This window comes from Ammospiza nelsoni, chromosome 15 (assembly GCF_027579445.1).
Source record: "Ammospiza nelsoni isolate bAmmNel1 chromosome 15, bAmmNel1.pri, whole genome shotgun sequence".
In the NCBI taxonomy this organism is placed as follows: domain Eukaryota; kingdom Metazoa; phylum Chordata; class Aves; order Passeriformes; family Passerellidae; genus Ammospiza; species Ammospiza nelsoni.
The window spans coordinates 7,688,351-7,703,975 of NC_080647.1; the positions used below are offsets into that span (position 1 = coordinate 7,688,351).

General features: G+C 46.5%; 1 protein-coding gene across 2 annotated transcripts in view; it reads left to right on the top strand.

Annotated features, from left to right (window-relative positions):
* Positions 1-15,625, top strand: part of PLS3 (plastin 3) — a 49,796-nt gene that overhangs the window by 19,865 nt on the left and 14,306 nt on the right. For both annotated transcript variants that reach the window (XM_059482810.1, XM_059482809.1), the window contains exon 2: positions 9,590-9,676. In XM_059482810.1, the coding sequence (XP_059338793.1) occupies positions 9,610-9,676 (67 nt within the window). In that variant the 5' untranslated portion in view covers positions 9,590-9,609. The remainder of the gene's footprint in view (positions 1-9,589; positions 9,677-15,625) is intronic.

The window sequence follows — 15,625 nt, forward strand, 5'->3', positions numbered from 1 at the left end:
CCACAGCTGGAGGACTCTCACACCCTCGAGAAATTCAAACTAGTGGTGAGGTTGCATGCTGTTTACAGGGCATACATCTCTCTAACCACAACATCTGTCCTAGGGGTATTGGGCACTGGCTGAGCTGGGAAACGGAGGGTGAAGAAGGAGGAGGAGGAAGCAAAGCAGCTTGAAGAGACCTAAGGAGAAGTTAGTGCTCATCTCCAGGAGTGCCTGATGCATTTTCCCAGCCCTGATGCTGGATGCATTTACCTAACCTTGAAACCTGCTAATTTTGCAGGTTTGTGCAAATTTTGTGGAGGTTTTTAATGCTTCTCCAAAGTCCAAGAGTCACGAACCAGAGCTTGCCTGATCCTGAACTGGTGGCTGCTGTCTTTGGCTCCCTATCACTCCTCCCCATATTAAGTTAAATTATAGAGAAGTGTGGGGAACACCCTGCAGTTAGACTAAATGTGATTTCACTGTCATTGCAACCTCCTGGGAGGCAAAGCCAGCAGCTTTCCTTCACTTTTGGCCATTTTGCATTAATTTTTGAGATTAATGTTTCTGATTTTGTGAAGAGTAGATAGGATCTACACCATCTATTCTGCAGTAAATGAGTGGTGAATTTACAGAGATTTTTCCTACTTCATAAGCCACTAGGACAGCTATGTAGTGGCACTGATTTATTGCAGTCTGATGTTGCTTTCTTGCTCTGAAACATTAATTTGACTTCTTTCCCTTTTTCCCAAGTGCTTTCTAAACAAGATCACAGACAACAGGGGAAGGATGGAAAAAGGTTTTTCTTTTTTCAGTAGCTTTTTCTAGTGAGAGATCTGTTACTGAAATTCCTAGGGTTTAAGACACTTTTGAAACATAATTACAACACTCAGGGTACGGTTTGTAGTTTCTAGTGTTTTGTTTCTTATTTAAGAAAACATTAATTGACACATTTCTCTGCATGTTCATCATCTGGGCAGCCAGAATTTCAGCCTTGGCTGTCTCTTTCTGGACAGCTCTATTTACCTTCAGCTGATAGAACGGTTTGCAAACTGCTTGCCCACAGCTGTACCTTCCAAAAGGTTGCACAGAACCCACCTTCCCAAAATGAACAGCTGAAACTCCTTTTGTCCAGCTTGCCAGGCATCAGCACCGTCATGCTGGGTGTTTGGCTTGCAGGAGCTTGTTTTTGCTGTTGAATAAGCAGTGACTGTACTGTGATTTAATTTAGGGATCTGGTTGATTCCCCCACCTGGGTGGAGAGGAAGTGTAACAGACTGAATAATGCTCCTTGCTGCTTTATTGTGGCACCCTGGATATCAGTTCCTTTACCTGCCAAAGGTGCTGCCTGGGAGCAGAGCTGGAGCTGCTGGGGGGATGGAGAGTGTTCTGGGATTTGCAGAGCTTTATCCAGCTCCTGAACCAGGCTGCAGGCTCAGCTCTTGTAAGGAACTGGGCTCCTTTGGGGCTGAAAATTGGGAAATTGAGGGACATATGCTTAAAGCATGTTGAGGGTAAACCTGCAGGTCTCAGCAAGCAGGTGCCAAGTGCTTCTGGGGAAGAAAATTTGCACAGATTCAGCCTTGTGAACCTCATTCCTCCTTGTTTATGCTGGCAGGGAACCCGCTGTCTTTTACACTGTTGCTCTGAGAGTCCCCTCATAAAATGAGGGATGCTGAGTTTTTGCAATGGAGGGTAAGAGGTGGGTCCTTTCTTTAAGGCATTTATGGTTAAGGTACAGAATAAGCAGAAGGAAGTGTTAATGCTGCTCTTTTTTTTGGGAACTACACAAGAATAAGAATTACTATCAACATAAGAATTTCCTGAGAGGCTTGCATGACTTTTCTGTGTTTGAGCCAGGAATTTAAATGAAGCCTTCTGAGTTTCAGTCCATTAGCGACACCTGACCTCAGCCCCCCTCTCTTTTACCTTCTTGCACTTAAGTTTAAATAATCTCTGTTTGCTTTTGCAAGTTCCAGGTAGATGAGTGTTCAGCTCTTCCTTTCCTGAGACGTCTTGAAAGGATCACCTGTTCCATGTTGTGCTAGCTAGGTAATGAGAATATTGCTCTTCTGTTTCCTCTGACATGAGCAAACTATTTCAAAAGTTAGTTAAACCAGCCTAGTGGGTTATGATTTCAAACGTTCTCTAACCCTGGAGCAGCTGCTCTACTAAAACTGGAGGTGTGTCAAAATGCAACACTTAGTAGGAGTATTTGTTGAAGAGGCTTTTAAGGATTGATCAATCAATGCCTTGAGCAGTATTTTATCTGTTTTCTACTGTGCCCTGTAGATTATGAATGCTCTGTGGAGATGTGTAATACATTTTGAGCAAGGTCTGTGGGCTGGAGCTGTGAGCCTGCAGCATGATGGGGGTGTGAGTGCACTTGGTCAATCCTCTGTGACCGACCATCCATCCATCCATCCATCCATCCATCCATCCATCCATCCATCCATCCATCCATCCATCCAATCCACTTGGCCCTGGTCTTCCATGACAGGAGCCTTCAAAGAGTGTAAGGTCTGCAGAAAGCTTTTAGTGCTGCTCCCTTCCATTTGAGTCCCAAAGCAGTTTTGTGTTCCTGTTCAGCCTCCTGGTAGATGAGAGTGACCAAGCATCCATCCATGCTGCTCCAGGACTGCATCTTACCCTTGGTGTGCATCAGAGGCAGCTCTGGCTCAGGGGACAGGGATGTGCTGGGGGAAATTTCATTGAGGGCTGGGGAAGCTTTATTTTTTCCTTTCCATGGGCAATTGGAGTGGAAGCATTTGTGTTCTTCTGACTTGTGCTTCCTTCCAGCCTCTGGGCAATTTGGTGCCATGTGACCAAGCATCCTCAGCTGTTTGCTCTCTGTCTGTTTTCTCATATCTGTGAGACAGGGGGATTGCTGTACTTGAATCCCTGTGAATTTCTGTTCATATCCCCAGCTTTCAGTAATTTGGATGCTGCTGTGCAGGACATGGCTCTCCTGGGCTTTTATCAAGGGGCTGATTCCTGTTTGATGCTGTGAGCAAGTTTGATGCTGATTTTGGGTTTTCTCTGGGTGCTGGCTGCAGTTCAGTTCTGATCATGCTGATCATTATCCAGGCCTGACCACACCCCAGAGAGCTTCCTTGGCTGTGCAGGGCTGTCAAAGGCATGTAAATTGGCTGATGGCTCAGCAATTGCTTTTACTAAGGATTTAAGATGATTGAACCTCGTGAATCTGGTTCTGTCATGAAGGGAGAGAAAACACTTGGACCAGCATGCAAAAGGGGAAGGATCAGGTTGTCCAGGCTGCCAGTGGATGTTGGGGTGGTGGATAAAGTCTGTGGATAGGAAAAGTGATTTGCTGCATTTGTTTCCATACTGTTGGAGCGGCCCTGCCTCTCTGCAGCCCAGATCTCTGGTGGGCATCTGCCCAAGTGCTGCTCAGAAAAATACCTGGCATCACTCTCTGCAGGTCTAGCTGGGAGAAACTGAGCTTGTAACCTGGACTTGCTGGAGGAACATACTTGTCCAGAGGTGACTACCCCATTGAGACATGCCTCCAGATCTGGAGAGAAGCTCTGGCAAGCCGAGAGCAGTGACTAATTCCAACATGTGTGTCTGCTCCTGATGGATTTGGCAGATTTTTCCCCTGCAGCAGTGGTGGGTTGTGCAACAACTGGAGCAAAGTTTCACAGTCCACTCCCAGGTGATCATAAGCATAGCAAGGAGCTTGCTTCTCCCAGCATGACAGTTTCAGGAGTCTGAAAGGATATAAAGCAAAACCTGCTGGTGGGACTTCTTCTGCTTCAGAGGTGCTTCAGAAACAGCAGCTGGAGGTAATCTCAATGTGGAATTGGGATGGAGTGACCTGGAGGGTGCCTGTGCAGTGGGAATCTCTATCTGCAGCCCTGTGTCCTTTCCCTGTGATGCTGCTGGTGGGCTACACAGCCAGTCAGGAGGTGTTCTGTGTGTAAAGGGAGCTGGAGAGCTGAGTGGTGTAAGGTGGTCCATTCAAATGGCCAGGCAAACTTAAAGTAATTCATAATTAAAGCTGAATTTATGTAGTTGGTCTTGGCTGTTGAGGTGAGTTTTTTGGTGCATTGCATGGCCAAGAAAAGCTGAACTAAGAGAAATAAAGCTAGATTTGGGTAATGGCGTTGCAGGGTTTAGGGTACAGTGGTGTTCAACAGTTTAAGCACTGCAGACCTGACAGCAGAGCTGTAGATTCACTGCTGTTGAGCCTGATGTGTTTGGGGCTGGGGAAACTTCACTGAAGGGGAGATCCACAAATGGGAGATGCAGCCACTCAGCCAAATGTGGCACCACAAAGCAATGCCTGCTCAAAGCATTGTGTGCCCCTTTCTTCCTGAGGCAGGGAAATCAGCTCCCTGAGGAACACCTCAGTGTTTGTGAGCACAAGAACCACAATTGTGCACAGAGCAGCACCAAACTGATTTCAGAATCTGCATCATCATGCTGATGGTAAGGGGTTAGGCACCACCATGGTGGAGCCTCTCTGGATGGGCAGCATCTCCTGATCACTGCTCCTACCAGGATGACATCTCTCACCAAAGGGTGAAGGGGAAGGTCTGGTTTCAGCCAGTGCCTCTGACCAGTGGCTGTCTGGAAGGTAATTGCCAATTAAAAGTTTATGTGCTTCCATCAGCTTGGTGTTTGCTAACAACCACATCCAGGGTGGGGGTGCTGTCTTGTAGGAATTTGATGAGCAAAACACTGTGGTGAGCATTTGACGAGCACACAAACTGATTATGAGCTGGAGAGGATGGATTTTATGATAGGTTTTCATTTACAGGCCATCAATCCCTTCCTGTCTCCCTCCCAAGCATTGGAAACTGTTTACCTCAGAGGACTCATCAGAGCAAGTCTGTGCACCATCATGTCCTCCTGTCAATGTCAGTTTGGGACTGTTGTCTGTAAAACCCCAAAGGCTTTGCTTGGACTGGACCACTAAAAGCAGCCATCAGAGATGATGGTGGAGATGATAGTGGATGTGTCTGTGCCTTCTCCTCCCTGCAAACATTTCCAAAAGCAGCATGAGCCCAGGCCTGTGCCTGTGCAGGAGGGTTCCTGCAGCGTCAGGAGGTTGCTCTGACAATCTCAGCATCCTCTGCAGCTTCCACTCACCTGGGAAGGGATGCAGAGAAAACTCAGGCCTGTATCCCTTGCCGGTGACTCTTCCCTCACTGCCCTGAGGGGCTGCTCTGGGCTGTCCTGGCAGCTCTGGAGTTGCAGAGCCCTTTGGCATGGGTACAGTGCTGCTGGCTGCTTTCAGAGGGGCTGGGGAGGGTGAAGAGGGGAGAGCACACGGCCACCCCACTCTGCTGTGCTGCTCTTTCTTGGCAGGGAGCAGCCCTGCCTGCAGAACAGGGAGGAAGAGGAGGATTAGGTGAGCCACAGGAGGCCTGGGGGCTGGATCCTGTGGCAGCTGAATCACTGAATTTCCTCCAGACTGGCCAGGCAGCCCCAGGGCTCTGGCATTTGCTGTGGTTGTGAGGGGACCGAGTGCCTGGCTGTCCCACTGCTTATTCCAAAAGATGTGTGCTGGCTTAGTGGTCACAGGTGTGTGGGGTTGGAGTATTCTTAATTAGCTACTGCTAAATGACTTGTCTTCTGATGTCAGGAGCTTTTGTCATGAAAAGGGAGCAAAACCACAGGTTCCTCAGAAACTGAGTCACTGCTCCAGACCAGGTCTAGCTCACTCGTTATGTTGGATTTTTTTTTTTCTTTTAGATTGGGTGGAAATAGCACATACTAATACCTTTTTGTTGACTCTTGATTGTGTGTCCCTGCACTGGCCTGTTTGAGTAAACAAGTTGATATTGTTAATCAGTCATTGTAGAGATATTAAAGGAAGGCAGGCCTGGAAGGGATGAAGCACTCAGTTTTCAGAGTAACACAGAGCTGCTAAGAAAGTAAATTCTTCCATTTGGATCAGCAGCAAATTCCAGCTCTGTTTCTGTTGGAAGTGTTCAAGTGGCTCTCAGGAAATATTTGGTTGTCATGTGCTTTCAAATTTGAATTAATCTGCCAACTTTCAAGATGTACAAATGTCTGAATATCCCCCCTTCATCAGTTTTCTACCAGTGCTCTGTGTAATGGAGCTTCCAGGATGCAGCTTCCAGGGCTTCCCCTCTTGGAGAAGAGTCTTGAGAACATTTTTCTCTGTGCTTGTGAGTGTTTTTAAGTTGCTGTCTGAGCAGTTAATCCACCCAAATATCCTGGTTACCTTCTGGCACTAGTGCTGCAAGTGCTGAGTGCCTCAGCAGAGGCATCCCTCCAGTAATAGCCCTGCAGTGGCTGTCCCCAGGTGGCTCACAGCTGTCAAAACACACGCTGGGACAGCTTTCCCTGACCTGCCCCTGTTGCAGTTCTGCAAATAAACTAACCCTAGTTTGGTGACTGCAGTGTGCTTAGAACCTGTAAAATTTATTTGCACAGGAACTTTATACAGCCAGTCTCAGGGAAGGATTTGATATTCCACAACCTTGTACTTAGGCAGCTCTGATCTGTGTCCCAGGTAGTCTTGAGAGGACAGAAAGAGGCTGCAGTGTCTGCTGGGCAGGTGCCTTTGTGCATCTGTGTGTGACAGAGCTGCCCTTGCTTTTCCTCTGTGGGGTGAGGGATGAAGGCAGGATGAGGGATCTGGAGCAGGGATTGCTTCCTTGAACACTTTGTTTATCTGTGCATTGACCCATGGGCTGTCAGCCACCAGAGTAAAACTTTTCTCTTGTTCTGAGATGGGTGTTTCAGTCTGCCTGTCCTACCCTGGTGGAGGCTTTGTTGCAGTGTGAGTGTGACCTGGCCAGGCGTGAGCAGCGTGGAGAGTCCCCACAGGGCTTCCAGGGAGGCAGCTGATGTGTGATCCCTGTGCCAGGATGATAAAAGGGCCTTTTATGTCCCACAAGACAAAGCCTCTTGTTTAAAAATGCAACTGAATGAAAAACACGATTCTGAATGCCCTAGACTCAGCTATTAAAAACAAACAAACATAAAACCCCCCACACAACAAGAAAGAGAAAAGCTCCCCTGCCCCCAGCCCAGTGTCCCAGTGATGGTGTAACACCTCTGCATTGCAGAAAAGCTCTGTACAGTTGCTTTGGGAACTGTAACTTTGTGGCCCATTAACCTTTCCATGGACTGTTTTGTTATAACACCTTTCCCTCCACAGATAGCCCTGACAAGGTCAGGTCTCTGCTTTTTCTCTGCTGGTTTGAATTCTCCCTCCCTTTCAAGCAGAGAAATAGAAGGAAGAAGTGATATTACAAAAACTGAGTGAAACCTGTTTTATGGACTGAGCTGAACAGTCTAGGGATTAGAAGGAAGATTTTTTTTTTTAGTCAAGACCCATACAAACAACCCTAGGGCATATCCAGAGCATAATATTTACCTGATAAAGTCAAACAGCAGCATTTTTTAAAGCTCTCGGTTTATGGTGGTGTTTGCTGCTTCTTTTGGTGTTAAAGATGTTAGAGATAGTCAGCAGCAAATTAAATTCCAATTAAGTGGTTAGGTAATGATGCTTTGGGAAATCCCTTTTTAAGGGAAATCATCATGGTTTGAAAATGAATTGGTGCAAATGAGAATTAGGAAGAAGGAAGAACTTGTGGAGGAGCTTTGGCTCAATTTTCATCTGTAGCTCAGCCTCTCCTGCCTGGCAGTTTGTGCCACCTGCCTGCATAGCCAAATCTGGCCCTGTTCTTGGTAGCATTCTCCAAGTGTTTCTGCCAGTTGTGAAATCCATTTCTTGTATCATGCAACAAGCTTGCTCAGAGCTGATTTTCTTGCTAAGCAACTCCTTTATCCCCTGGAAATAGCCAGGTTTTGGTGGCACTGAGGCTTGGCTGAGGCACCCATGGGAGTGCTACAGGGAAGGGGCTGCTCCAGGAATGGAGACAGATCCCACACTGGAGATCAAGCAAGAAAATCAGTGCTGCACACAGCATTCCTGCATCTTGCAGGGACCTGCATGGTACCATTGCCTTGGTGAATTAGCCTTTTTACTGTGAAACAGTAAAAAAAAAAAAACTTTTATAAAGATTTATTTTTTATCTCTGTCAGTCTGATGTACCTTTGCTGCGATTCCTCCCTCTGTCCCATTTTTTTCTACTTGAGTCCAATGAAATTTGTTGTCTTGCTGACTGTTCAACATCTTGTTTTGCTGCTAATACTGGGAGGTGGGGTCTGAAGTGCTTTCCTTCGTGTCTCTGCAGTGATGCAACTCTTGTTGAGTTTCTCTGCTGCGAGCACCTGTCTGAGCTGCTTTCCCAGGCTGCCACACCTGCCCATTGCTCTCATCTCTAACAGCTTCATTCTTTCCAGACTGAGTGAAGTGTTACAGAAAATGAATATTTACAGCTACAGGCAAGCTTGTGTGAGTGCTTGTGAAGGCGGCTGGGAGTCTCAGACAAAAGAAAGTTGCTAATCAGAGCACAGGCATTTGTTAAACTGAGCCTCTTGTTGCTTGAGCCTTGAGCCAGAGCCAGCCTGTTCAGGATCCTGCTTCTGACAGTCTGTAAACCTCAATCCACCCTTTACTTACAAAGCAGGAGGCAGCTGTGTCTGTTCCCATAGGCAGAGGAGGAACATTTTATTTCTCAGCTTCAGGATTGTGGTGAACAATGTAGGAGCTGGAAAATCTCGGGATGCAAATCTCATTTGAAGTCGCACCAAGCCTGCCTAAATCCCCATTACAGACCCTGAGCTAGAGCTGGCAGAGGTGTTAGAATGTGCTTACCAGTGTTTCTGTTCCTTGTTTATCAATCATGCTCTCTCATGGTCAGAGTGCCACCAGGGCACCCGATGCCCTGTGACAAGTGTCTGGGATGGGATGTGTGTAGGTGTCTGACTTGCTCCCATCCCTGTGGTGATACCTCCTGTCCAGGCACTTCATCAGTGCTTGGAAAGGAGCATGATGGCAGATGGGTGGAGGAACTCTGTGCTCCATCCTCTCTGTTAGACACCAAGCAGATCTGGTCCAAGCAGAGTTTCTGTGAACTCGAGGTCTTGTTGTTTCTCAAGCTCTTCTGTGCTTGCTCAATGGTGCTTCTGCCATTCAGGGAAACAGGGGCCATGCAAACAGCCTGTTCCTTGCAGCTTTTTGGGAGTCTGACTCTGGGGAAACAAGTAGGTGTGGATTCAAACAGTTTTCTTGCAGAAGAACAAACTATTTCCTTTTTGCAAACAGTACCAGGTACACTACTTTGTACCAAAATACCCTCTCCATATACTGTTCAGAATCTTTTATTTGGGTTTGGTAGCTGTGTGCTCTCCATTAATATTTTGACACTGGATTCTGATTTTGTTCCAAGTTGTGGAAAATCTCTGGAGATGTGAGTTCTGACCTACAGAATACACTGACAGCAGGTACCTTAATATGTTCAGAACACCATAATCATAAAATAACATACAGAGCTAAATATTGACAAGGCTAATGGGCTTTTTGACTTGTTAAAGAGTGTATTTCCCATCTCGAGTTTGACACATCTGTTTTCTTAGTGGAAAAATAAACATGGTCCCAGGAAGTGTGGTGACACTGGTACTGATTGTTGCTATGCTGCTGTTGGAAACTGTGTTGTTGAATGCAGCCTGGTTTCATACAGTGTTCTTTTTCTCTCTTTAGGTACTCCCTAAATTCATGAGATGGCCAACACCGTGCAAATCTCCAAAGATGAGCTGGAGGAACTCAAGGAGGCCTTTGCTAAAGTTGGTAAGTCACACAGAGGAGGGCACCTTGCTCCTGTCTGCTGCACATTTGAATTGGATTTATCCCACCCCTGTGATGAGCAGCAGTGCCAGCAGGATGTGGGCATTCTGCTGGTCTCATGATTGTCTCTGTGCCAAGGAGTCCCTTGGCAGCTTTGCTGCTTCTGGCTTGTCCCTTTGGCCAAGGAGCACAAAGGCAGGAACAAGGCAGTCTGGCTATCAGGGAGCACTGGCAGACAGCCCTGCACTCTTGCTCCAGGGTGGGCTTTGTTGCTTCCTGATGGCAGAAGAAATATCCAGACAGGTTTTGCATTGCTTAGGCCTTGGCTGCACTTCAGGGCTTGCAGGGTGCTTGGTTCTGGTGGTGTTGGTTTGGCAGATTGGCTGAGCTGTGTGCATGGTCAGTGTAGGTGCTGCTTTTTTGGCTTGCACAGAGTGCATTTGGGGGCTTGTAGGCAAAACTGAATTTGTTTACCTGGCTTCAGTGGAGCAGCTTGTGATGATCAATGCCTTGTGCTGAGCACACCTCCATTGCCCTCTGCTGGCTCCATCTCTGCTGATCTCCCTCAGCCTGCTGAGCTTCCTCCAGGGGCTGCTCCTCCTGCCTCCCAGCTTTCCCCCTGCCCTGGCATCACAGAATCTCTGGCAAGCTGCTTCAGGAAGCTGAAATTGGCAGAGAACTGACATAATGGAAAACATGTTTTTCTGTTGGTTTAGTTTCTTGCAATGGCTTACTGAAGGGTCAGAGCACCAGCAGGGAGGGGTGGGATGGGCGCTGGAGCACAGCCCTGGGGGACTGAGGTCAGTGTGTTCAGCTGGGGAGCCACACCCGGGACTGGCACTGGCCAGGATCAAGTTGCACAAGCACTGAGAGCCAGCATTTTGTTTTTCTTAGCTGGACATGGGCATCACTTGAGCACTGGTTGTATATATAAAATCATAGTTGCCTCTTATCTGTATTGGGTGGTACCGCCTTCCTGGGGCAGGGTGGCTGTGAAAACTCTCACTTGTTCAGAATTTCCCATCTGCAAAGAGAAATGTGAATTTCAGAGGCAACTGATTCTCATGGAGCAGTAACCCCTGTTGGAACCTGAAGGAAGTTGCATTTTAAGGAGTTCCCTCTCCTCTCTTGCCCTTCTCAAGACTTTTGCAGCAGAGGGAGATGTTCCTTGGGAGGAAGCATGGTGTTTATCTCTGTCTAATGTGCCTCTTAGTGCAGTCTCATTAAGGCTGAGATGTAGGCAGCTTGTTCTGTCCTTGGATACATTTAAAATTATTAACCTCTCTGGAATGTGGTGGCCTTTTGTCATTGGTGTGGAGGAAATGATCAAGATTAGGTTGGAAACATGGAGAAACACAAGTCAGATCTTGGTTTGTTATAGGAAACCAGCTCACCCTGCTCAGGATGTGGGTCCCTGTTTGGTTTTAAATTATAAAGGCAGTGTCAGAACTTTAATATTAATGAGGAATGTGCTAATTATCCTGGACATACCCACAAATGAGATAGGATCTGCTAGTTCTTTTCAGCTGCCTTGTTTTGTGTGCTTTAGGCATGGTAGAGCCCGCAAGCATGTGGGACACACCTGTCAAGAGTGTCTCTAATGCTCTCATTCCCTTTATTCTTGCCTGAAGGAGCCATGTTTGCCCTGGGATATTGGGCTGGTCACTGCCTGGTGACTGCCTTTCACTGTGAACTGCTAATAGCATCCCCAGTGAATGTGAGCAGAAGCTGGACTAAGGCTGCTGTGTAAAATGAACCCCATGTTTCATCTCCCAGCTATCTGGAGGATTTGGAACACAGCTGAGAACCATGGTTATAGCAAAACTGAGCTGGTTGGCTTCTAGGATGTCATGAAGGAGATGTGGGGAGGAGGAAACATTTCACAGAGTGCTCACCAAGGTGTGTCTTGCTCCAATGCACAGCTGGTTGGGCTTCCTGGAGACCTGCTTTAACTCCAGCATGGGGCAAGCTCCTGCTCTGCATGGGTAGGTTGATGGGGCTCTAAAAGTATGTGTTTGACCAGCTTTTCTGTCTGCAGCTGACTGGATTGAGACATCTGGGGATGCTGGAAGGCAGTGAAGTGTGTTAGTTACTATGTGCTCTGTCACCACTTGCCTTCCATGCCACTTGAAGGTATTTTCTCTCTCCCATGCAACTGATGTGCTGTTCTCTGACAGCCAGCCAAAGGCATGAGTCCCGTAGACATCCTATTGCTTATTAAAACAGTCCACAGGTGAGAAACCACTGCTGAAGATTATCACCAAAGCCAGCTATAGCACAGACAAGCAGCTCCCACCATCCTATAGGCAGTTATTTGTCTTGGAACTGCTCCAAGTGGTAAAGAGCAGTGGGGGAAAAAGCTTTGTAATGTTTGAAAACAGTAATTAGTGGGGCATTGGAACTGTCTGGGCTTGGAGTGACCCACAGGTTAGTAGGAGAAGAACAGGTTGCTCCAGATCTCATTGGATCTCTGAATTTGTTCTGTGCAACAGGTGCCTGTGTGGGTACTTGGCCAAACAGGGGCACTTCAGAGGGGAGGCGTGGCAGAAAAAAATCCACAAACTTGCTCTGTTTATTTGTCTTCATTCTCTCTCCTTCTAAGATAAGCAGAGATAAGCATCTTTTCTGGAAACATGAAGTACTCAAAAATCATAACTGGGCTGAACACTTTGTGCAGCACTCCAAGGTGGTAAAACAATGCTCCGAAATGTTTGCTTAGGGCAAGTAGGGATCTGTGATCCTGTGCTCCTGCTGAGCATATGTCCTTAAAAGGAAACGTGTGGGTTACTTTCCCCCTCTAGCATCCTGTTATTTAAGCTATTTTAAGTGCTTGTCCTCAGGAGGAAGCTGAGCTGGAGCTTGAAGCAGCTTTTGGGATTCGTGGCGGCTTTGCTGCGCCACCTGCACACGGCAGAGGTGCCGTGCCTGCTGCCATGACCTTTCCCAGCTTTAGCACCCTGGCATGCATGCATCTTTCAATAGAAATAGGAAACTTCAGATGTGCTGTAGTTTCCTTTCCATCAGGCAGACTATAATGAATCCAGGCTGCAGCTTGTCTGTTAAAACAATTTTGCTTTCTTCCATTAGTAATGCTGGGCAGGCCGCCGAACCATTTCATTTGGGATGGCTTCTACTTTGACAGCCTCTTCAGCTGCTCAACACCAGCTCAGATTTTGTTAGAGAGTTCTGTCTGAAGTCAGGGCCTGTTGCAGGGCATCCAGCAAGGCACCATATTGTGGGCCTGAGTGATGTTGGAAATGGTTTTGGATCTGGCTGGTACTGCAGAGGTAAAGTTTTTTAGTGTTTAATTTTTTTTTTAAATGCTGCTTCTTTCTACATTTGATGCCAGAAGGGGAACAGAGACAGTAGGAAGGGAAGCAGCTGCCCTATGGAATAGGGGTCTCAGGTCTATTTGTCATGTCAGGCTGGTTGACATGTTAAGAACAGGTCCATTTTCCATCTCATAGTCAATCACTACTCGACTCTGCTACCAAGCCAGAAGCACAGGCCAGCACCACTTTATGGTAAAACCGGCAGTTTTAACACTCAAATCTGCCCTTCTGTGGCCAAGAAGTAAAACTTGAAATGAGAGCATCTTCAGTGCAAAACCAGTAACTTGGTGTGTGGTCTTACAGTTAAACTAACAGACCTGATTTACTTGTAATCCCCATCCCAAGTGTCTGGCACATGAATGCCCTTTTACTCTGTGAAGTAAATCAGTGTTTAATTTTTTTCCCAGAATACTATGGAAGAGTAGCTTGTACAAGTGGGTGTTTGGGATATTGTTAAGGGTTGCAAGAGCTTAGGTCCTGAGTCCTGAGGATCAAAGGTTATGAGTGAGTTAAGGTGTGTCCTTCACACTTGATTTTGTGCTGTTTGGTTGAGCCCAGTGCAGCCTTTGCTGATGGGCAAAATCTTTCTTTGTGCCATGCTGCTGACCTATGTGAGGTCCCTTGTGAGCGTGCATTTCAGTGGCTCTTTGTGTGGCAGAGCTCCTGTTTATTTTTCTTTTTAGTGCACAAAGGTAAATCTTTGAACTAAGCACACCTGGAGAGCTGGGAAGATGCTGATTGCAGGAGTGAATGAAACCAAACTGGGCAGATGTTGACCCAGCTTGGAGTAAATTCCTCATGCCTGCCCTGCAGGGTTTCATATGTAGAACCAAGATCTGAATAGGTTTCAGCATCCTTTTATCCATGTGTCCCTTATTGAAGTTACAGACTTTGGAGCTCAGTTTTCTGCTGTCTCACCTAAGAAGCTTCTGCCTCATTAAATACCATGTAAGGTTTTATCCCTTCTGCATCTGAATAGGCTCAGACATAGCACATGCAAGCCTGAATCAGAAACACTTCTGAATGCTTAACCCAGACAGATGAAGAGGAAAACCTTTACAAATCTGAATCAAAATTATATCCCATCAAGGATTCAATTTATATTTTGAAGTCTTAATTTTCTCTGTCCTTTCCTTGCTGTTTACATTTACTCTTAACATTTGGGTAGCTGTAAAACTTAGGTGGTGGATTGACTGGAAGAAGTGATAAACAGATGTTTTTGGATTTACCTGCTTAATTTGGGAGCATGCTGAGGAATTTTGGTTGGTTCAGTCAGGCACAGGCAAAAGCAAGGGGGTTGGCTGCAGGCTGAGGGTGAAAGTAAAGTTTTGTTTTAGGTTCATAGGCCTTGGAGATTAGGAAATCACTTCTTGACTTATTTTCCTCACTGGCTGTAAGGAGGGGAAAAGATGCATATTGCAAAGTTAGATTCACTAATAAAAATACTGTAATAGAAGAAGCTGTGATTTATCTAGAGGGGAAATAGTTTGCTCATGACATCTCAGGCTGGACTGTTAATAAATCTTGCCGTTGTAAGCTTGTATTATTTCAGAATAAAATTCTGAAACTGAGGGCCAGAGAGCAGCCTATTGTTATCATTAATCATTGCCCCAAACCACTTTATTTCCTCAGCACTGTTGTAAACACTGACTTCTCATGAAGTAGTTTAGTGTATTTATTATTCCATGGAATTGATGCTCTTCCTTAGTCTGAGACACAGAGACTGGGGTGTAGGAAGGACTACAGGTTTGCTCTGGTTACTTCAGTATTTGCCACTGAGCAGTTTCACTTTCTTTCTGACTGATAAAAACAATTGTAAAATTCCATATTCCCGTATGGATCTAGAAGATGAGGACTGCAATGGTGAGGTGCAATGGTTGGAGTGGTGGTGCAAATGTACTGCTTGCTGGAACACTGCTGTGAAGCAAAACCTAAAACCCACAGAATCCTCATTAAAAGTAAATTGACCTCCACAATTTGGTTAAAAAATAACCCTGGACCTTAGAGCTATCCTGATTGTTTTCTTTATTCTTGAAAGTATCTACCTTCAAGCATAAATACCCCAGTGGCTGTGGTGAGATTCTCTCTTGAAGACAACCAAATTCTGGGGCTGGTGCAGCGCTTCAGGCACTAAATTAACTTCCCTGGGCTGTCTGTAGCACTTGCCTGCAGCAAAGGGATTTTAGTATTTTGTTACTGAGCCAGTAACAGCACAACATGCCCTGAATCCCTGCCTCCCCAAAGATGGGGCTGGAGGGTCATGCTGGTGTCTTGAGGTGTGAATCTGGGCTGTGCAACCACTTCAAACACTCTGTCTGCTTGGGGACCCAGCTCTGCTGAAATGTGGGTGTCAGCTCTGCTGTGAGCAGCACTCTGCTCATCCTGGGGAAGGAGGCACCAACCCCTGCCTGTCCACAAAACCTCACTTGCCCTGAACAAGGTCTGGAGATGCTGGATTTGTGCTCAGTAGATGTGGTGATGTCCCCAGAGAGGTTGGGATCTGTGATGTGCAAAGCTCCAGTGTCACACCAGATTCTTGTTTTCTTCCTCCGAAAGGTGACACTATCTCACTAAACACATGGTGCTGCTGTGGCTTGGTGATAGACTGTGAAAGCCAATG